The following is a 23,354-nucleotide window of genomic DNA, read 5'->3' as shown; positions in this document are numbered from 1 at the left end:
GATTGGCCAGGAGGCGTGGGGGGGCGTGACTCGGGGTGGCCGGGGTGGCCGATTGGGCCTGCAGGACACTGAGCTCACGTCGCCAGCGGCAGCTCAAGCTCAGCATCTGCGCCATGGCTGTGCTGCGGCACAGAAGAGGCCTCTGGGGCAGTGAGCTCACGTCCCACCGGGGACCATCCAAAGCGGGGGAGCTGGGTGCCTGTCCGCTCAGGCACCAGGCCTTTCAGAAGCCTTCGCCACGCCAGAGGCTTCTGAAAGGCCTGGTGCACCAGCAGACAGGCACCCAGATCCCCCGCGATCGAAAGCAAAAGCGTGGGAGCTGGGTGCCTGTCCACTCAGGCACCAGGTCTTTCAGAAGCCTCCGGCGCGCCCCGTGATTGAAAGAGAAAGCGTGTAGGGGACCCTACACGTGCATGATTCAATCATGCACTGGGCCTCTAGTATATATAATAAAAGCCTTAAGTGGCCGTTATGGTGGAACGACCAGAACGAGGTCTCTATGATGCGCACTGACCACCAAGGGCAAACGCTCAACACAGGAGCTGCCCCCTGGTGGTCAGTGTGCTCCCACAGGAGGAGCGGCTGCTCAACCAGAAGCGGAACTCACAGTTGGCGAGTGCAGCAGTGGTGGTGGGAGCCTCTCCCGCCTCCGCGGCAGCACTAAGGATATCTGACTGATGGCTTAGGCCCACGTGGGTAGCAGGCCTAAACCATCAGTCGGACAATCCCAAAAGGGATCCCGGACTGCGAGAGGGCACAGGCTGGGCTGAGGGAACCCCCCCTCAAGTGCACGAATTTCATGCACCAGGCCTCTAGTTAATCCATAATTTCTAGCCACATAGCCCGGCTTTTGTCTGATTAACCAGATAGGCACATCTACCCCCAAAAGTGTGCATGTAAATGAATGGGAAAGTCATCTTTCAAGAGTTCTCTCACATAGAGATGAGCAAAGGTGGGGAAGTGTAAACATAAAAAGTAAAAATAATGCAGCTCTCTGCTGTCCTTCCTCTGAATGAACCTTACTTTCCACCTAGAGTTGAATATGAAATGTGGTGGTTGGTTCTATTTGAATTTGCTCATTAATTTGTTGGACTACAGGTGCCCTGTCTGACTATACAACAGAAATAGTTTGAACACTGTATCTGAAACACCCTGCAGCTAACAAAGTGTGAATGAAGAGTTACCACCGATCCTCATCCTAGTTTTGCTATGGCTGCTAGACTACAGTGATAGAGTACACTGTTCATGTAAGGTGAGAGGGTTTGCAGTCTCTAAACAAGCAATTCTAAAAAGCCAGGAAGAACCTCCTGATGTCTTGAAGCCTTTATGATTGAGAAAGATCCACTTGAGATAGTAGCCAAGAAACCAAAATCACAACATGTATAAACACTCATACATGATGCAAGTTGGAGTGTAACCCACAGAGGGGGCAGAAGTGGAAGAGAACTAAAGATCTTGGGCTTGATTTCTTAGAAGCCCCACCAACAACTACTCACCATCAAAAGCGACAAAAGGAAAAGGTTAGCTTCTGTGTGTACTCTGCTTTTAGCTCAGATGTCACCTCCAGGAAACATTCCTGCCCTGAGATCTGAACGATAGCCCCATCCTATCGTCTGTCCTCGGCACTCTCCTATGGTTTAATTCCTTACCTGCCTCTCTCACTCGTCTGTGAGCATACCATGGTCAGGCACCAGCTGCCTCTGCACATCATACGCACTCAGAAAATGTTTGTGGAAAGGACGGTCACCACAGAGCATGGGCAGAATACAGGATGCAGATACAGAACTTCTTCCCTAAGCACTTCCCCCATTTCCACTGATTATGTGAATTAAAGGCCTGGAGAAGACAAAATGAGAAACTGCAAGAGTAGAGAAGAAACAAAAAGAGAATAACAGAAAAGGAGAATCCTTGTGGGAAAGAAAAAAAGAGAAAAAGAAGCAGATTAGACTCAGTGGGGTTTGGAACGATGGCCTTTGATGGTTTATTAAACAGACCATACACTGGGTTGGAAAATCCAGGATTGTGTAACCTGCAAAGATAGGATGAATGATCAACCAATTCTAACTCATCCTCGGAGGCTTGTATTCCAGGCCATTCCAGTTCCAGGACAACAAACTGAAACCCAGACTTTCCTGAGCTAAAATGTGAATGGTTTGTGACAAGTGTAGCTGTGTCACCTGATTTCTTCCAAAACCTGCCTGTCTGCTGCCAGATAGAGTAGAAACAAATTATCAAAAAGGCCCCAAAAGGAAGGCAGTTGCAGCTTTTTTCTGCCTTTTTTGTCTTCTGCTGTGGGTTTTGCCATAATCAGCATCCAGAGGGAATTCCTGCTGTCTTCCTGAATGATCCCATTGCAAGTGTATTTGAAGCTTGTCCTTCCAGGCTTCCTTTCTCCTCTGACACATACCCCTGTTTTAGCATGTTTGTGAATGCTTTCATTTCCTTCCCTCACTAAAAGAAAAAAAAAATGGAAATGGTGGAAATATATATTTTAATATTCATTCACTCAACAAAAGCTTGTCAGTTGCTGAAGGTGGGAGCAGAGAGGTAGTGTGGTGGATGGTGTAGGGCAGTGGTCGGCAAACTCATTAGTCAACAGAGCCAAATATCAACAGTACAACGATTGAAATTTCTTTTGAGAGCCAAATTTTTTAAACTTAAACTTTTTCTAACGCCACTTCTTCAACATAGACTCGCCCAGGCCGTGGTATTTTGTGGAAGAGCCACACTCAAGGGGCCAAAGAGCCGCATGTGTAAGGGCTTTGAAATCAAACAGCCCTGAATTTGAATTCCAGTTGGGTCATTTACTAGCTGCCTAAATTACCATGTGTACCTGCCAAAATTAATCCCTCCGTTTCTGGCCTCAGTTTCTGCCCTTGTAAAATAGGGATAGTAGCTACCTGAGCTATCGGGTCTTTTGGCCAATCCCGTGGCCATGGCTGGTGGCCTCTCCATCATTGTCAAATGGCAGCACTTTCTTCATCTGCAAGAAGGCATTTGCTTGTCTGGTATAACAATATCTAGGATAGTCCATTCCCAAGAGATATTTTAGGCAAGGTATGTCAAACAATGGATCAAAGGTTGTATCCTGGAATGGTCTCAGTCTTTATTGCTTACATCTGCTCATGAAATCTGTTGCCAGCTTGCCACTAGGAAATGTCCTTGTCGTAGAATACAGGAAATCTGGCTCCCAGGCTCTCAAAACAGGCAGAAAAGTTGTCATTTGATGTCATGGCTGTCATGTTCATGGTACTGAATAGTGGGTAAACCTCTTTTTGTCTGCTCCCCTGAATCAGAGGGGAATGACAGAAGGAGAATCCGTTCTTGAACCTTTAAAACGGTTCGACAGTCGTGGAGAGAAATCTCACCATGGGAGAGTTGAGAAACCCATGCATGTCTTATTAATTACTTTCATCTTGAGACAAAATAAAGGAACTTCGCTGGGAAAAAAAACATTCTGATTGATGGTTGTCTCTTAGCGTTTTGAATCTTTGAATTACTGTTTTCTGAAAAGAGCCTATTTATTACTTTGGGGGCTTGGCAGGAGCAAGGATGTTTTGTTGATCTTGGGCCCCTACCTCCCTGTAAATATTAACTTGCAGGGTGGTTGTAAGGATTATTATAGTTGGTTAAAATAACACATCTCTGGTGTTTGAATCCAGATCTAAGACCAGCTGTGCGGCCTTGGGCAAACTCTCTGAGCTCATTAAAATCTTAGCATCTTGCCTGGTATATGGTAAGTATCCAAAATATGATGTACCCAGTGGTAGTTACTATTAACGCAAGTCATAGTACATGTGGATACTAAGGAAAAACAGGGAAGACCACTCAGGCTTTCTATAGATGATTATCTATTTGGTTCCGAAGTTAACCTCAAACCTTGTGAAACCGTGATCGATTAAGGAAATGGGACTCAGGCGAGAGGGGCAGAATGGCGTGGTGTGTAAAAGCCACAGGCTTTATCACCTAAATGATCTGCAATTAAATTCTAGTTATATTTCTTGTTCGTTCCTAGTTGATTAAGTCAGTCCTTCTCCCTGGGTCTCCTCATCGGTAAATTGGGAATAACGATGCCTGTGGCTGGGGGTGTCGCGATGGTCAGAGACAGTGGTGAGGTGCCTGGAACCGCAGGGCCTCGGAGGCCATGGTTGGTTTAGGGCGAGATCCACCCCCGGACCCGTCACCAGGAACACTACCCAGGCAGGACGGCCGGGGAGCTCGCGGCTGGGGGAAGGGGCCGGGCTGGGGCAGCCGGGGTGACCGGGTCGCGCGCCGAGGGCTCCCGGGGCCTTTTGTTGGCCGTCTGAGCTGCCTCTGCACACACCGGAGGATTAAAGCCAGATGTGGCGGTGGGCGGCGGGAGACCCCACGCTCTCGGAGTCCGGGACCAGAGAACAGGACGCCGCTCCACACCCCGCGGTGACAATAATGAAGGGGGGGCGTGCAGATCTCACGAGAGTTATATAGGCTGCGAGACCGCGCCCCTAAATGACAGCCGGGTGGGCCACTGACGCGAGCGGCTCGGCCGCCGGGGGGCGCCCAGTGGACGGCGCGCAGCCCCGGCGGCCAATGGCTGGCGGGGTCGCGGGCGGGGCGGCGGCGCTCCAGCGGCGGGGGCGGGGTCTCGGCGGGAGGCGGGGCGCCCGGCAGCAGCGGCGGCGGCGGCGGCAGCAGCAGCGGCCACAGCAGCCTCGGCAGCGGCCGCGGATGGAGCGGCAAAGGTGAGGGGCTCGCGGCGGCCGCGGGGTGCGGGAGGCCTGGAGCTGGCGGCGCAGGGCGGCTGCGCGGAGAGGCGCGGGGCTGAGGGGCGGCGTCGGCTGCTGGGCTCCGAGGCGCGGGGTCGCGGGAGATCCACCTGCTGGTAACGGAACCGCCCGCGCTGCGGCCCGGCCGGGAGCTCGCGCGCCCGGGGCTGCTGCGGGGCCGGTAGGGGCGGGCTGGGCCGCGCGGGGCGCGGGGCCGGGCGCCCTGGCCGCTCTGTCAGCCCCGCGCCGCCGCCCCCGCGGCCCCTCGGTGCTGCGCGCTCTCGGGTGGCGGGCCGGGCTCCTGGTGCGTCCCCAGCACTGTCCGGCGCGGCGAGGTTGGTCGACTTCGGGGTAAAGTGGAGGAAAGAGTGGTTTTGGGGGGGCTACAGAGAGGGAGCGAGAGTTGTCCGTGGACTGAACGGAGCTTCCCGAGGACCCGCGCCCGGCGTTTCCACGGGGCGGCGGAGCAGGTGGGGTGGGGTGCGGCGGTCCGGGGCCCGAGGAGGAGTGGAGGCGTGCAGCCGTGGTAGCGAATTTTCCCACAAAGTGATGTCCGGTGTCCAGGAGCAGCCTAGTCCCCGCCCCCCACCCCGGCCTCAGCCCCCACCGGAGGATGAAGCTGCGCGCGGGACCCTGAGGTTGCGTCCAGGTGATTGCACCGGTGCACCAGGTGTCTGTGAGCCGGCACTCATTCCGCTCGCGCGCCCGCGTTTATTTCTCGCAGCGTGTGTTCTCTGGAGCCCGTTCATTGCTTACAACCCAGATTGCGAAATGGGAGCGGGCACGACGTCTGTGTTTAATGCTTTCCATATATTTTGCTGTTGTGCTTTTGCTGTTGGACGAATTCTGCTATAATGACAACGCTGTTCGTTTGAATTTAGAACCTAAATTTAGAATCAGATATGCGTTGTGTGGTTTATGCTTCCTTTTCTGAATGTTTTAAGAACTAGTTTTACTAACCCGGGTATCGTGGCATTGGTTTCTTTAGCTCACACGCGTAAGTCTGAAAACGCATTGGATGATGAAAGTATATAAGCTGTATTAAAAAAATACTAATCCTTTTATAAAAGTAAAATGAGTGAATTGTAACATAATTGCTGTGAGTTTACATCTTGGATTTCATGATTGTGCCTTTTTCTTCAAGCACAGTCATGTTCAGCAGAAATATACTCAACCATGGAACATTGAATTTTTCAGAGAACACTTTAAAATAATTTATTATCTAATAATAAAATACAGGACTGCAGTCCTTGAAGATCTGTTAATAAAACACATTGTTTTTCAGCCTAAGATCTACAGTTGAAAGTTCCATTCATTTTGGTCAGGATGGAGAAAATGATTAGTAGTTTTAGCCACTCCTTTTTTGTTGTTAAGGATTCATACGTGTAAAGTGATCGTCTCAGAATAAAATTTTTGTGAATGTGGACATTTTAAAATATAGGTCACATTGTCTCTTATTTGAGGTAGTCAATCCAGAGGGTTTGGCCAGCTTATGAACTGCCTCCTCTGGTTAAGAGTTCAGAGATCATTAGTTTTGCTTCACTTAACACTGTGCAGTTAAACTTCACTAGTTTGGCAACCCTAATTAAAAATGTGCAACTACACCACCCTTCCTGAGTAAAATGCTCTTGTAGTTCTCTTCCAGAATTCCAGGTCTTATTTGTTAGTAGAATTCATTATAAATATCTTCTTTAAACCAGAGCTTAATAACTTCCCAGAAACAATATTTAATATTCCTTATGTTTTTCAAGAGTATATCTGTAGTCTACTTTGCTTTTAGAATTCATTCACTTTAAATTGTCCCTACCTATTTATACTGAATTTTATCATAGGAGCTTTATTTGTATTTAATAAAACTTTTTAATTACCCTTTATTTTGTGATTTTTCTGCTTCTATACTTCCCCATAATTATTAATTGGATGTTTACTCTAACCTATACATTTTTAGATCTTTTACCAGGACAGATCCTTCCTGCAGTTAGGTAGAACTAAGTATATAGCAACAGAAAGTTATACACATTTTTATATAATGTCATACCAGAATTAAAATTAGAAGTTATATAATTCACTTCTCTTTTTATCATCAGAACTCATTATTGAGTGCTTATTGATATAAGACAAGATATTAGACACTTGATGGAATTTAATTGAAATTATAGAATATCGCCATGAAGATTTTAAATTCTGAACTGTAGACATGGGATCATTGAATGTTAACTTGTCTTACCATAGAAGGTGAAAACAGTTTCCAAAATAGTGATAACTTGTAAGTGAGAATATCTTTGGAGTTCCTCGTTTTCAGATAGTAAGAGTAAGCAAGGAAGTGGTTGTGGTGGTAGTGGTGGGGGTGGGGGTAGTTTTTTGCTTCTAGAATATTATACCACAGTTAGAGCTGCTGGCCAAGGAGGATTAACAGGCATGCCTGAGGGTGTGGGCGTGCACGGGTCCATAGGGGAGGGGTTAGCCAAAGACTACAGGAAGTGAGAAATTTCTTTAAAGTTTTAAGTTTAAATGTTGAGATTTCTTATTAATTTTGCAGCTTATTTCATAATAGATTCATGTTTGTTATACAATATAAAATGTTTTTAAATTCACACTTAAACTGTTGGATAAAAATGAACACCTTGGGAACATTCTTCCTGTAACCTGAGACTTGGGAGGTTCCTGCCTAGGTGCAGGTGGCGGAGTTTGAGAGGCAGAGGGTCTGGTAGGTAAGAAAGAGCTAGACTTTGGAGTCCTACAAATTAGGGCTGTCTTTGGGTTCATTTTCTTGTGTGTAAAATAGGGTTTATAATGCCTGCCTCATAGGATTTTGTGAAGACTTAAAACATATAATGGCCCAAACATGTAGGAAACACTCAGTGAGTTGTAGTGTCTATTATTATTACTAATGCTGTGCCCTAGTGATCTTTTTTCACTAGAAGAGATTGCTAGTAATGTTCACTTTTACAAAGTAGCTGAGATGGTAGTTTCAGAATTGCCTATAAATGGCCACTTTAATCAGCCATATCCTCCTACTGAGGGAATTGTCCCTTGGGCTTGGTAGGCCTTTTTGGAGGTGCATTAACTCACCCCACTAGAGTGTAATTTAGTATATTGTGGAGTGCATCTTGTGGTCCCCTTGAGGCCACCAGGAATCCATGCACATCTGAGTGCCTGACATGCCCCCAGTGAATGAGACCTGCTATGCAGAGAGTGGATTGAACCAGTGGCTGGCTGTAGTTTTTTTTGTTTGGTCTTATTTTTAATACAGTTAACATTTATTGAGAACCTATTATGTGCTAGGCAGTTATGCTCAAGTACTTTTAAGGACTTTATTTGATTCCATTTTTTTTCAACAGTTTTATTAGATCACCTGGTTTTCCAGAGTTAAAGCAATGGTAAGTAATGGGTTCTCAGTCATTCAGTATCCTGCTTGGATGGCTGCCTTTTTTTTAACCTCTAAACGGTCCCAATTTACATCCTGGGAGTAGGTTAATTATAGGAAATACTACATTTGTTCTCTGATGATGATACATAGCAATAATAACTGTAACCTTTTTATGATTTATGGTATCATGTGAAAGAGGAGCCAGGACAGGTTGCATTTTGTGAATGAAAAGGTAAGGCCTATATAAGGGACATACCTTGCCATGTAAATAATGATGGAGCCAGATCCAGGACCCAGGTATTTTGTATGTTGTAGCCTGTCACTTCTCTTAATGTTTTTTAGAACAGCTGTTGTGCTGTAGGAAAACTGAGGGTAGTGAAGATTATGTTACTCAGGAACCATTGTGTGATCATTAGCGTTCTTAGCATGGAATCTGGTTTATTGTATATTTAATGAGCCCCACAACTTCCCTTCTTAAATAAGTAATCATAACTTGCTTTTCTCGGACAAAACCAAACCAACAAGGAGGGAATAGTTGATGCTTTTTCCCCACTGAGGAAAAGAAGCCTATAATCCCTACTATATTAATGAGTGGTTTAGGTGTGGCAATAATCTTCATAGATACAGTTTAGCCCCGCCAAAAGTCTATTTGTAATGGTGACCAATAAATTAAGAAACCAATATTTTGCGTTACTGAACAAGTTTTTTCCTTCCTGTTTTCCTCTTGGATAGGAAGAAAGCCTGAGACATCCACCTATGAAGACTGTGAAGACAATTCTGAATAGCAGGAGTGACTGGTGTTGCTGTCAAACTTATTCTGCAGAGCATCTGAAATGAGCCTCTCTCATTGATTGTTTTCATTGGCCCAGAGCCAGGAGTACTACTGGATTCAGTTGACTTCGTAAATGTATGAACCAGTGTGATGGTGAAATGAGATGAGGCTCCGAAATGGAACTGTAGCCACCGTTTTAGCATTTATCACTTCATTCCTTACTTTATCTTGGTATACTACATGGCAAAATGGGAAAGGTAAGGAAAATATTTCTAAAAATATGCGTGAAATATTTTAGGCTTTGTGCTTTGTTAATGGTGCATAAATACTTAGGTTAAATACCCCAACAATCTGCATGTTGCATGCTGTCTGACAGTTTCTTTCTGACATAAAAATGAAACAGTATTCTTGGACAGAAGAGACAGACTTTCTAATTTGAATGGGGTTTGTTTTGGTTTCTTGCACTTGGAGAAACAGATACTGATCAGTGGTTTATGTTATACATGACAGCCAAGTTGTATAACAAATACTTTTGTTTTGGCACATTATTTTTATTACTAAATATCATAAATGTTTAATAAGCATCCTTGTACTGGATGTTGTATAAAATGCCTAAGAGAACTCAATTAGCAACTCCATGAAATTTACATGCTGATTATACTAATGATTTGGTGCTGTATAGTTAATGATTTAAAATGCACGTGTTGACAGATTGCTCTTTAGACAAAAGTATGCAGTAGATGAGAAATTCTGATTAGAAAACTTAAAAAAAAATTTTAAATTGTGTTAGACTGTTGAACTGTGTTTTAAAGGAAGGTTATCTGTTCAGTGATTGGAACTATATTCAGAGATAATTACATTTTTTTAAGAGAAATTATTTGGAGTGAATTCCTACCCATACTTTTTACCTTATAATAATCTAAGGAATGCTGATGGCAAGAAAGATGGATGTGTTGAGTGCATATTTGGTTTGTTAGAGTCCAGTTAGAGCAGCCATCATCACCTGGTTATTTGATAATGCTGTTGCTGGCATTATTTTATTGACTTTTACAAAGATAACTGAAACGATGGGTTCATGACTTTTTTTTTTCCTGATGTGTGTATATAGATATGCATATTTAGATACTTACACATCTCTGTGAGATATGTTTAAAACAAGCTAATATAAATGAAGAACTTATGCTCTGTGCTTGAGCAAATGTGTTATTTTTCTCTTCTGTGTATTGGGTTCTAATTTGGGGGGGAACTCTTTGGGGACAAATGAATGAAAAACTTGAAGACCTTTCTTCTTTGTGAACTAATTTATGTATTTTTTATTTTATTTATTTAAATTCTTTATTGTTTAAGTATTATATAAGTCTCCTTTTTTCCCCCATTGACCTCTCCCCAGCCGTCCCACCCCCAGCACATGCCCGCATCCCCCTAATGTCTGTGTAGATTGGTTATGCTCATATACATGCATACAAGTTCTTTGTCCAATCTCTTACCACCACCCCCTTAACCACACACCCCACCTCCACCCCTGCCTTCGCTCTTAGGTTGGACGGTCTGTTTGATGCTTCTATGACTCAGGCTCTATTTTTGTTCATTAGTTTATGTTGTTCATTATATTCCACAAATGAGTGAGATCATGTGATATTTATCATTCTCTGACTGGCTTATTTTGCTTAGCATAATGCTCTCCAGGTCCATCTACGTTGTTGCAAATGGTAAGAGTTCCATCTTTTTTTACAGCAGCATAGTATTCCATTGTCTAGATGTACCACAGTTTTTTAATCCACTCATCTGCTGATATGCACTTAGGCTGTTTCCAAATCTTAGCAATTGTAAATTGCTCCGCTATGAACATAGGGTTGCATATATCCTTTCTGATTGGTGTTTCTGATTTCTTGGAATATAGTCCTAGAAGTGGGATTACTGGGTCAAATGGGAGTTCCATTTTTAAATTTTTGAGGAAACTCCATACTGTTCTCCACAGTGGCTGCACCAATCTGCATTCCCAACAGCAGTGCACGGGGGTTCCTTTTCACCACATCCTTGCCAGCACTTGTCATTTGTTGATGATAGCCATTCTGACAGGTATTTTGATTTGCATCTCTTGGATAATTAGCATGTTTTCATATGTCTCCTGGCCTTCTGTATGTCCTCTTCTGTATGTTGTTTGCTCATTTTTTGATTGGATTGTTTACCTTTTGTTAAGTTGTATGAGTTCCCTGTAAATTTTGGAGATTAGATCCTTATCTGAGGTAACATTGGTCTTGTTGTTTTGTTGATGGCTTTTTTTGCTGTGCAGAAGCTTTTTATTTTGATGTAGTCCCATTTGTTTATTTTCTCCTTAGTTTCCATTGTCCTAGGAGGTGTATGGGTAAAGATATTGCTATGACATATGTCTCATATTTTGCTGCATGTGGATTCCTCTAAGGTTTTTATGGTTTCCTGTCTTACGTTTAAGTCCTTTATCCATTTGGAGTTTATTTTTGTGTATGGTGTAAGGTGGTGGTCTAGTTTCATTTTTTTGCATGTATCTGTCCAATTTTCCCAACACCATTGACTCCATTGTATGTTCATGCCTCCTTTGTCAAATATTAATTGAGCATAATGGCTTGGGTCAATTTCTAGGTTCTTTGTTCTGTTCCATTGGTCTATATGTCTGTTCTTGTGCCAGTACCAGGCAGTTTTGAGAACAGTGGCTTTGTAATATAGCTCAATATCTGGTATTGTGATCCTTCCTCCAACTTTGTTCTTTCTCAGGATTACTGCAGCTGTTTGGGGTCTTTTTTTATTCCATATCCATTTTTGGAGAGTTTGTTCTAGGTCTTTGAAATATGCCTTTGGTATCCTAATGGGGATTGCATTGAATCTATAGATTGCTTTGGGGAGAATGGACATTTTAGGGATGCTGTTCTACCAATATCATGAATATGGTATGTTCTTCCATTTGTTTATGTCTTCCTCTATCTCTTTTTTCAACGTCCTGTAGTTTTCTGAGTACAGGTCTTTTACCTCCTCAGTTAAGTTTATTCCTAGGTATCTTAATTTTTTGGTGCAATGGTAAATGGGATTATTTTTTAGTTTCTCTTTGTGTGAGTTCATTATTGGTGTATAAAAAAGCCATAGATTTCTGGGTGTTAATTTTGTATCCTGCTACATTGCCAAATTCATTTATTAAGTCTAGTAGTTTTTTGATGGAATCTTTAGGATTTTCTATGTACAGTATCATGTCATCTGTAAATAATGACAGTTTTACTTCTTCTTTTCCAATTTGGATGCCTTTTATTTCTTCTTCTTGTCTGATTGCTGTGGCTAGCATTTCCAGTACTATGTTGAACAGGAGTGGTGACAGTGGGCATCCCTGTCTTGTTCCTGTTCTTATGGAAAATGGTTTTAGTTTTTGCCCATTGAGTATAATGTTGGCTGTCAGTTTGTCATATAAGGTTTTTATTATGTTGAGGTATGATCCCTCTATTCCCACTTTGTTGAGAGTTTTTATCAGGAAAGGGTGTTGGATTTTGTCAAATGTTTTTTCTACATCAATTGATAAGATTATGTGATTTTTCCCCCCTCTTGATTTGTTTGTTTCTTCTTTGATATCTTCTTTGATATCTCTATAACGTTTATTGATTTGCAGATATTGTACCATCCTTGCATCTCTGGAATAAATCCCACTTAGTCATGGTGTATGATCTTTCTAATGTAATGCTGGATCTGATTTGCTAGAATTTTGTTGAGGATGTTAGCATTTATGTTCATCAGGGATATTGGCCTGTAATTTTCTTTATCTGGTTTTGGGATTAGGGTAATGCTGGCTTCCTAGAGTTTGGAAGTATGCCTTCCTCTTGAATTTTTTGGAATAGCCAGAGAAGGATAAGTGTTAGTTCTTCTTTAAATGTTTGGTAAAACTCCCTTGTGAAGCTGTCCTGTCCAGGGCTTTTGTTTGCTGGAAGTTTTTTGATTACTGTTTCAATTTCATTAGTAGTTAACGGCCTATTCAGATTTTTTGATTCTTCCTGATTGAGTTTTGGAAGCTGGTATTTTTCTAGGAATATGTCCATTTAGTCTAGGTTGTCCAGTTTGTTGGAGTAGAGTTGTTCGTAGTATTTTTGTTTTTATAAACCTTTGTATGTCTGTTGGGTTGGTTGTTATGTCACCTCTTTCATTTCTGATTTTATTTGGGTCCTCTCTCTTTGTTTCTTGGTGAGCCTGGCTAGGGATTCATCAATGTTCTTTATCCTTTCAAAAAACCAGCTCTTGGTTTCTACTTACTCTGGGCTTTTTATTTTTTCTCTCTCTTTCTAATTTAAGTTGTAAGGTTAGATAATTTATTACCATTTTTTCTTGTTATTTTTGAGGTAGGCCTGTAGAGCTATGAACTTCCCTCTCAGGACTGCTTTCACTGTGTTCCATAGAATTTGGATTATTGTATTTTCATTGTCATTTGTTTCGAGAATGTTTTTTATTTCTTCTTTGATATCTTAGTAACACAATCATTGTTTAAGCACATGCTATTTAGCCTCCAAATGTTTGCTTTTTTTTATTTTATTGTAGTTGATTTCTAAGTTTATGCCATTGTGATCTAAGAAGATGCTTGATATGATTTCTATCTTCTTGAATTTGAAGAACTTTGCCTGTGTCCTAATATGTGGTCTATCTTTGAAAATGTCCCAGGTTCACTTGAGAATAATGTATATTCCATAGTTTTGGGGTGAAATGTTCTGAAGATGTCAAATAGTTCCATCTGATCTAGTGAGTCACTTAGGATTTCTGTTTGCTGATTTTTTGTTTAGAGGATTTATCCAGTGGTATCAATGGGGTATTAAAGTCCCTCAGTTATATCCTCTTGTTGAATTGTCTCTCTTTAGGATTATGAAGTGGCCCTCCTTAGCTCTAGTTATGGCCTTCACTTTGAGGTCTATTTTGTCAGATATAAGTATTGCTACCCCTACTTTTTTGTCATTTCCATTTGCCTGAAAAATATTTTCCATCCCTTCACTATCAGTCTGTGTGAGTCCTTTGTTCTGAGATGGGTTTCTTGTAGACAGCAAATATATGGGTCATTTTTTGTATCCATTCAGCTACACTGTGTCTTTTGATTGGAGCATTTAATCCATTTATGTTTACGGTTATTATTGATAGGTACTTGTTTGTCACCATTTTTATTTTTTATGCCGGTGTTCCTTCTTTGCTTTCTACTTCTTCTTTTTACAGCAGACCTTTTAGCATTTCTTGCATTGCTGGTTTGGTGGTGATAAACTCCCTTAGTCCTTTTTTGTCTGTGAAGTTCCTGATTTCACCCTCCATTTTGCTTGATAGCCTTGCTGGGTATAGTATTCTTGGATACAGACCCTTCCTTTGCATGACTTTGTATATTTCATTCCATTCCCTTCTGACCTGATGTGTTTTTGTTGAGAAATCAGTTGATAGTATAATGGGAGATCCCTTGTAGGTAACTTTCTGTCTCTCTGGCAGCCTTTAAGATTCTTTGTTGTTGGTGTTTGCAAATTGGTGTCGGTCTTTTTGGGTTCATCTTGTTTGGGACTTTGTGTGCTCCTTGGACTTGTGTGGCTTTTTTCTTCCTAGCATCATGGAAGTTTTCTGTCATTATTTCTTCAAACAGGTTTTCTATTCCTTGCTCAGTTTCCTCTCCTTCTGGCACCCCTATTATATGGGTGTTGTTTTGTTTCGTGTTGTCCCAAAGGTCCCTTAGACTTTCTCCTGCTTTTTAAATTTTCTCTCCAGTTTCTGCTGTTCTTGGGTGGTTTTTCTACCTTGTTTTCTAACTTGCTGATGCAGTCCTCAGCTTCTTCTAGTCCAGGCGTCCTCAAACTACGGGCCACATGCGGGTGTTTTTGCCGTTTTGTTTTTTTACTTCAAAATAAGATATGTGCAGTGTGCATAGGAATTTGTTCATAGTTTGTTTTTTTTTAAAACTATAGTCCGGCCCTCCAACGGTCTGAGGGACAGTGAACTGGCCCCCTGTTTAAAAAGTTTGAGGACCCCTGTTCTAGTCTATTAAAACTTTCCATTGTTGTCTTTATTGCAGCTTTGTCATTCTTCATTTTCTCTTGATTCTTACATGTTGACTTTGTCTTCTATCCTTTTCAGCGTCCTTATAACCATTGCTCTGAATTCTTTCTCTTACAAATTGCTTGTCTCCATTTCGTTTTATTTCCTTTTCTGATGATTCCTCCTTTTCTTTGAAATGAGGGTTGTTTCTTTGCCTCCCCATTTTTGCTGTGTTTTTTTTTTGTGTGTGATTGTTTCTATGTATTAGATTAAACCTCTATGCCACCCAGATTTTTTGTCTTATATAGTAAATGTTTTCAGGGACCCAGTGGTGCAATCTCTCTGGGCTTCTGGGCTGGTAATCTAGGGATGCCCCCTATTTGGGATATTTAGGTTCTCTTGGTATAATTGGGTCTTGAGTGTTATTGTCCCATTTGAGGATGGAGTCTCCTCTCAGGGTGTCTGGTTATGTGGCTCGCTCTCTACCATGTTGACAAAATAGCATAAAGTACAACTCTATAAGACATGACACAAAGGGAACAAAACACAAATATACTCACAACACTGATAACCCCAATATAAGTGACCACTAAAGAAAAGAGATTTAGGAGAGAGAAAAGAGAGAAAAAATGATATCAAGAAAAGAAAAAATGATAAGAGAGAAAAGAAAGAAAAAGAAGAAAAAAAAAAAACATGGGGAGGAAAAAAATCACAGAATAAACAGATAAACCAAAAAATGCAAACAACAAACACCCAGAAAAAAAGTGGGGAGGGGCAGAATATGTAGAAGCAGAGTTTATATGCAGAAAGTAAGGTTAAGGAATTGAATGAATATGGGGAGGACCTTGGTTCAGTATAGAGGAGGTAGGAAGAGAATGAGTGGATAAGAAAAAATTTAAAAAATATATAATAAAATAATAAGATAAAATAAAATAACCATAAAAATACAAATTGAATGAAGAATAATAATGCTATAAAAAGAAGAAAATGAAGAAAAAAATTTTAAATAAAAGGTTAAAAAAATAAAATAAAAAAGTGAAGTATCGTTCGTTTTGACCAAGTTTTAATGCCTCATGAAGGCTGGTTTAAGATCCCACTCTTCTGTCTGCCACTTGTTAGTTTCCTGTTAGGTAGTCAGCCCCATGTTGAAGTTCCAAGCAAACCACTGCTCCTCTGTTTGTGTCTTATCTCTACAGCCTTGACTACAAGCAGGTGGGACCAGTCTGCCCACTTAGCCTGTTTGCCTGCTTTCAAGCTTAATCTCTCAAGCGGCTGTTTCTGACAGAGCTTTAGGTGGGGGTGGTGCTGTATTGCTTTCTGGGACTGAACTGCCTCTCTTCAACCCAGTTCCTGAGGGCTCTTTGGGGCTATTCAGAGTTTTTGTGTCCTTTGTACCACTCAGAGTGTAGTCTGGGTGTGGCTGTATTACCTTTCTTGAGGCTGCTGGGAGGGGCTGGTTTTCAGGAGAAAAATGGCTGGTTGGTCCGGCAGATCAGGACTGTCCCAGTGCCGGATTCCTATCCACCTATCCCTTACCCGCTCTCCTCCACAGCCTCTCCCCAAACTCCACAAGTCTGCACCTCCACCTGCACCACAGCCATTGGTGAATGTTTGTATTTGAATGGTCCTCTGAATTGGGTTTAGCGAATAAAAGCAAAGACCAAACAGAGTCAAAACAACTGCGTGACTGCTGGTTTCTCTCTCCCTGGCACCATGCAGCTCGGGCAGTTCTTTAGGCCGCCACTCTGGGCTCAGCATCTCGTGGCTGTGGACTTAGATCTAGAATCTCCTGTCGCTAGCAGCCTTGTGGACACCCTTTCCACAGTCAGATGTTACGCATTTACCCAAGGGACACGGACTTGGTGCTGTGCAGCTTTCTTCTGACCCTCTTGGCTCAGAGGCCTTGCAACTCTCTCCAGGCCAGATCCCCGATCCTACTGTTCTCCAGGCGTCCTCTGCCCTTCCCAGCTGCGAATTGTCTTGCCTGCTGTGTCTACTTTGCCAATTTTGGGTGGATGTTATTTGATTTAGATGCTCCTTCTGTCTGCTCTGGGATAAGGCTCGGGGTACATCTGCCTATTTGGCCACCATTTTTTTTCCTGCATAATCCTACATAATAAAATGGTAATATGTAAATTACCATCACTCCGCTACGCCCACGATTGGGCCAGCAGGAGGCGCAGGGGGTGGGACTCAGGGTGGCCGGGGTAGCTGATTGGGCCAGCAGGACGCTGAGCTCGCGGCGCCACTGGTGCCCAAGCTCAGCGTCTGTGCCATGGCTGCGCCGGAGGCTTTCGGAAGGCCTGGTGCACCAGCGGACAGCCGGCCAGCTCCCCCGCGATCAAAAGCCAAAGCGGGGGAGCTGGCTGGCTGTCTGCTCCGGCACAAGGCCTTTCGAAAGCCTCCGCCGCGCCGGAGGCTTTCGGAAGGCCTGGTGCACCAGCGGCCAGCCGGCCAGCTCCCCCGCGATCAAAAGCCAAAGCGAGGGAGCTGGCCGGCTGTCTACTCCGGCACAAGGCCTTTCGAAAGCCTCCGCCGCGCAGGAGGCTTTCGGAAGGCCTGGTGTACCGGCGGACAGCCAGCCCGCTGGTGCACCAGGTGCATGATTAAATCATGCACTGGGCCTCTAGTCTAATATATGTATTAAAGTAATTTTTTTTATTGTACCAAAGGAAGAAGGTTTATGTAGGGAGAATGGTGAATTGTTAATTTATTTCAGCTGTTGATTGTCCCTGATATAAACAAAACATACGACTGCTCTTTTAAGTCTACTTATGAAATAAAGGAATTAACCATAAGAAGGGTTTATAGATTTTTTAAAAAATCATGAAACTTACCTATTCAGAGAGTTATAGTAATGGAGAAACTTGACCCTTCTTATCACTGTGTCTTATTTAAGGGATTAAAAGTTTTTGAAATCTCTGTTCCATTGATTTTGTTTTTTTATATATAGGTATTATAGGCATTTTTTTATTAAGCTGTCTTTAGACTCAAAATTAATTTTAAAAACATAGGATACTTTCACCATGTGGTTTAGATACACACACAAAAAGTCTCTGCTCCTTGATGTTCACTCCTTGAACAGCTCTTTAACGCTTCCATGCATACTCTTCTGCTCTGTTTGGCTGCTTAGTGTTTTGTCCAGGCTCTTTCAAGTATCAATAGAGACCTATTATAGGTATATAAAATCTCCTGTCTTGTAATGTAACTACCCTAACTGCTGAGCATTTGTATTATTTCTAGATTGTTCTGGCAGTCAAACAATTTGGATTTTCCTGAGCAGACCTAATTTCAGATATTCCAGTATACCCATTAACCATGTGCTCTTGATTTTTATATTTGAAAGTATTGTTTCCTTACTCATTGACATTGCTGGACTAATAGATTTTATTTTTCATTTATTCATTGGTTTGTTTTATGTATCTATCCTATGCCTAGCACTGTATTATTATATGTTATGAATACGAGAAGGAATAAGAAACTTCACACCTTTGAGAAGCTAAAGGGTTGGTAGGGGAAAATGCCTGCAAAAAATATGATACCATCAGATTGAGAAAGAAGCAATAAACAACGCTGGGCTTGTACAGTTACACGCATACCACATGTTGTATATTCTCTCTTTTAATCCTCATAATAACCCTGGGAAGTACTATTATTACCTCCTTTCTGTAGGTGAAGAAAGCAATGGAGAATGGCTGAGAAACTTGGCGTGGTCATACATTAAGCGGTAGAGTGAAGTTTGAAGTTTAATCTCTGCAGATTCCAGAGATATAATGTGCCTTGCTACTGGTCTATTGACCAGAAGAGCAGGGACAGAGACTAGACTAATTTTTGAGACAGTCACAGAGGAAGAGTAAATGTGAAGGCGATTCTAGGTAGAGGAGGGGCAATGAGTATGTCAGGTAGACAGCTGCAAGTGCAGCCATGGAGTTGGGAAAGGGTGCAGAGTATTTGTGCTTTGGAATTGTGAGATGCTCATTGTGATTGGCACATGGAATTCCTAGACTGTCTCAAATTTTAGCTGGTAATCACAGTTTCTAGGAGTATATCTAGGTTGGCATAGGTCTTCCTTTACCACTTGGAAGAATACATGAGCTGGTCCATAGGATTGGTATAAATTTGGGAGGGTGTTAGGAACCCAACCAGGGAAGCTGGAGTTTTGACCAGAGTACCAGTTCCAGGATATACAGGATTCCCATATAAAAATGAGCAGAATTCCAAGTATTTGGCATGGACAGGTTGAAAAAGTTGAAAGCAGATATTGTGAAAATGGAACAGGAGTAATTTACATGTCTTACTTGCTGATGGGGTAGGACTCCTAATGACCCTCCTCCTTTGGTCAGACACAATCCACAAACTGGGCAAGACTGAGAAAGAAGTTGTAGATCCCTGTCCATGGGAACATACAACATTCATGTACATGTTTCTATATGGACATATGCTTTCATTTTTCTTGGGTATTTTTTACCTAAGAGTGGAAATGCTGGGTCATATTGTAACTTACGCTTAATCATTTGAAGAGCTGCCAGACTGTTTTTCCAAAGCAGCTGGACCATTATGCCTTTCCTCCAGCAGGGTATGAGAGTTTTGATTTCTTTACATTTTTAAGATTTATTATTATTTTTTATTTTTTAAAGTATTACATATAATAGTACATATATCTCCTTTTTTTCCCCATTGACCTTCCCCCGGCCTCCCCTATCCCCTGTCACATGCCCTCATCCCACCCCCCACCCCCCCAGTGTCTTGTGTCCATTGGTTGTGCTTATATGCATGCATACAAGTCCTTTGGTTGATCTCTTTCCCACTCTCCCCAACACTCCCCAGCCTTCCCGCTGTAATTTGACAGTCTGTTCGGTGCTTTACTGCCTCTGTATCTATCTTTTGGTTCATCAGGTTATAATGTTCTTTATTTTCCATAAATGTGTGAGATCATGTGGTATTTTTCTTTCATTTCCTGGCTTATTTCACTCCAAGTCCATCCATACTGTTGCAAATGATAAGAATTTCTTCTTTTTTATAGCAGCATAGTATTCCATTCTGTAGATGTACCATAGTTTTCTAATCCACTCATCTGCTGATGGGCATTTAGGCTGTTTCCAAATCTTAGCTATGGTGAATTGTGCTGCTATGAACATAGGGGTGCATATATCCTTTCTGATTGGTGTTTCTAGTTTCTTGGGATATATTCCTAGAAGTGGGATTACTGGGTAAAATGGGAGTCCCATTTTTAGTTTTTTTGGGGAAACTCCATACTGTTCTCCACAGTTGCTTCACCAGTCTGCATTCCCACCATCAGTGCATGAGGGTTCCTTTTTCTCTGCATCCTCGCCAGCACTTGTCGTTTGTTGATTTGTTGATGATAGCCATTCTGACAGGTGTGAGATGGTATCGCATTGTCGTTTTGATTTGCATCTCTTGGATAATTAGTGACTTTGAGCATGTTTTCATATGTCTCTTGGCCTTCCTTCTGTCTTCTTTCAAAGTTTCTATTTAGGTCCGTTGCCCATTTTTTTATTAGATCATTTATCTTCCTTTTATTAAATTGTATAAATTCTCTGTAGATGTTGGAGATTTGCTAGAATTTTGTTGAGGATTTTTGCATCTATGTTCATGAGGGATATTGGCCTGTAATTCTCTTTCATTGTGTTGTCTTTATCTGGTTTTGGTATTAGGGTGAACTTGCAAGTGTTCCTTCCTCTTTAATTTTTTGGAATAGTCTGAGGAGGATAGGTTTCAGTTCTTCCTTGAATGTTTGGTAAAACTCCCCTGTGAAGCCATCTGGCCCTGGGCTTTTGTTTCCTGGAAGCTTTTTGATGACTGCTTCAATTTCTTCCATAGTTATTGGCCTATTGAGATGTTTAGATTCTTCCTGATTGAGTTTTGGAAGGTTGTGTTTTTCTAGGAATATGTCCATTTCCTCCAGGATGTCCAGTTTGTTGGAATAGAGCTGTTCATAGTATTTTTTAACAATCCTTTGTATTTTGGTGGGTTCTGTTGTTATTTCTCCTGTTTCATTTCTGATTTTATTTGGGTCCTCTCTCTTTGTTTCTTGGTGAGCCTTGCTAGAGGTTCATCAATCTTGTTTATCCTTTCAAAGAACCAGCTCTTAGTTTTGTTGATCTTCTGTATTGTTTTTTTGGTCTCTGTCGTTTATCTCTGCTCTGATCTTTATTATTTCCTTCCTTCTGCTTACACTGGGCTTTTCTTCTTGCTCTCTCTCTAACTCTTTGAGTTGTTGGGTTAGGTAATTTATTACCATTGTTTCTTGTTTTTTGCAGTAGGCTTGTAGAGCTATGAACTTCCCTCTCAAGACTGCTTTTGCTGTGTCCCATAGATTTTGGATTGTTGTGTTTTCATTGTTGTTTGTTGCCATGATGTTTTTTATTTCTTCTTTGATCTCTCTGGTAACCCAGTCATTGTTTAATAGCATGCTGTTTAGTCTCCATGTGTTTGATTTCTTTGGATTGTTTTTATTATAGTTGATTTCCAGTTTTATGCCACTGTGATCTGAGAAGATGCTCGATATGATTTCTATCTTCTTGAATTTGAAGAGACTTTGCCTGTGACCCAATATATGGTCTATCTTTGAAAATGATCCATGTGCACTTGAGAAGAATGTTTATTCTGTGGCTTTGGTGTGAAATGTTCTGAAGATGTCAATTAATTCCATCTGGTCTAGTGAGTCATTTAGGATTGATGTTTCTTTGCTGATTTTTTGTTTAGAGGGTTTTTCCAATGGTGATAGTGGGGTATTAAAGTCTCCTACTATGATTGTATTGCTGTTAATTTCTCCCTTGATATCCTCCAGGAGTTTTTTTATGTATTTGGGTGCTCCTGTATTGGGTGCGTATATGTTTACCAGAGTTATTTCTTCTTGTTGGATTGCTCCCTTTAGTATTATGAAGTGGCCTTCCTTATCTCTTTTTATGTCCTTCACTTTGAGATCTAATTTTTCAGATATAAGTATTGCTATCCCAGCTTTTTAAAATTTCCATTCGCCTGAAAAACCTTTTACCATCCCTTCACCCTCAGTCTGTGTGCGTCTTTTTTTTCTGAGGTGGGTTTTTTGTAGACAGCAGATATATGGGTGATGTTTTCTTATCCAATTTGTTACCCTATGTCTTTTGATTGGGGCATTTAATCCATTTACATTTAAAGTTATTATTGATAGGTACTTGTTTGTCGCCATTTTATCCCTGTGTTCCATCTTTGCTTCCTATTTCTTTTTCTTTCTTTTTTTTTTTTTTTTTTTTTTTTTTTTTTACAGCAGGCCCTTTAGCATTTATTGCATTGCTGGTTTGGTGGTAATAAACTCCCTTAGTCCTTTTTTGTCTGTGAAGCTGCTGATTTCACCTTCAATTTTGATTGATAGTTTTGGTGGGTACAGTATTCTTTGGATTCAGACCCTTCCTTTGCATGACTTTGTATATTTCATTCCATTCTCTTCTGGCCTGATGTGTTTCTGTTGAGAAATCAATCGCTAGTCTGATGGGTGATCCTTTGTAGGTAATTTTCTGTCTCTGGCTGCTTTTAAGATTCTTTCTTTGTCGTTGATGTTTGCCAAATGAATTATAATGTGCCTTGGTGTTGGTCTTTTGGGGTTCATTTTGCTTGGGACTCTGTGAGCTTCTTGGATTTGTGTGAGTTTTTTCTTCCCTATATCAGGGAAGTTTTCTGTCATTATTTCTTCAAACAGGTTTTCTATTCCTTGCTCAGTTTCCTCTCCTCCTGGCATCCCTATTATGTGGATGTTGTTTTGTTTTATGTTGTCCCAAAGTTCCCTTAGGCTCTCCTCCTGCTTTTTAAATTTTTTTTTTCTAGAAGCTGCTCTACTTGGGTATTTTTTGCTACCTTGTCTTCTAGCTCATTGATGCGGTCCTCTGCTTCTTCTAGTCTACTCTTGTTGCTTTCTATTGAGTTCTTTATAGCAGCGATGCCATTTTTCATTTCTTCTTGGTTCGTCTTCATTTCCTCTTGGTTCTTACACATTTTGTCGAATTTGTCTTCCATTCTTTTCATCCACCTTATGACCATTTCTCTGAATTCTTTCTCTGACAGGTTGCTTGCCTCCATGTCATTTACTTCCTTTTCTGGTGATGCCTGCTTTTCTTTCATATGCAGGATGTTTCTTTGTCTCCCCATGATCTCTCTTCTCCAGGTGTCTGGTTATCTTGTTCTCTCTCCTGCATTGATTTAAAGGCACAAAATACAACACAACAAGGTACAATGCACAAGGCACTGAACAAAAATGTATTCATGATATTAATAACCCCAAATAAAGGTGACCACCAGAGAAAGGCGAATTAGAGGATAGGAGAGAAAGAAGAAGAGAAAAATAAAAAAAGAGTGCAAAAATGAAATTGGGAAGAGGAAAAAAAGTAAGAGAGAAAAGAAAGAGAAAAAGAAGAGGGGAACAAACTATATATATGGGGAGAAAACTCCAGTAGAACAGCCATCAATC

The 23,354-nt window shown here is 41.6% G+C and overlaps 1 protein-coding gene across 2 annotated transcripts in view; it reads left to right on the top strand.

Moving 5' to 3' along the window:
• The first annotated feature begins 4,636 nt into the window (after positions 1 to 4,636).
• The window catches only part of MGAT4A (alpha-1,3-mannosyl-glycoprotein 4-beta-N-acetylglucosaminyltransferase A), an 82,232-nt gene continuing 63,514 nt past the window's right edge, over positions 4,637 to 23,354 (top strand). For both annotated transcript variants that reach the window (XM_079792059.1, XM_079792058.1), the window contains exons 1-2: positions 4,637 to 4,721; positions 8,848 to 9,144. In XM_079792059.1, coding sequence (XP_079648185.1) covers positions 9,051 to 9,144 — 94 coding nt within the window. In that variant the 5' untranslated portion in view covers positions 4,637 to 4,721; positions 8,848 to 9,050. The remainder of the gene's footprint in view (positions 4,722 to 8,847; positions 9,145 to 23,354) is intronic.

The sequence above is a fragment of the Cnephaeus nilssonii genome, assembly GCF_951640355.1.
Source record: "Cnephaeus nilssonii genome assembly, chromosome: 15".
Classification (NCBI taxonomy): domain Eukaryota; kingdom Metazoa; phylum Chordata; class Mammalia; order Chiroptera; family Vespertilionidae; genus Cnephaeus; species Cnephaeus nilssonii.
This window is presented reverse-complemented; position numbering and strand designations above follow the sequence as displayed.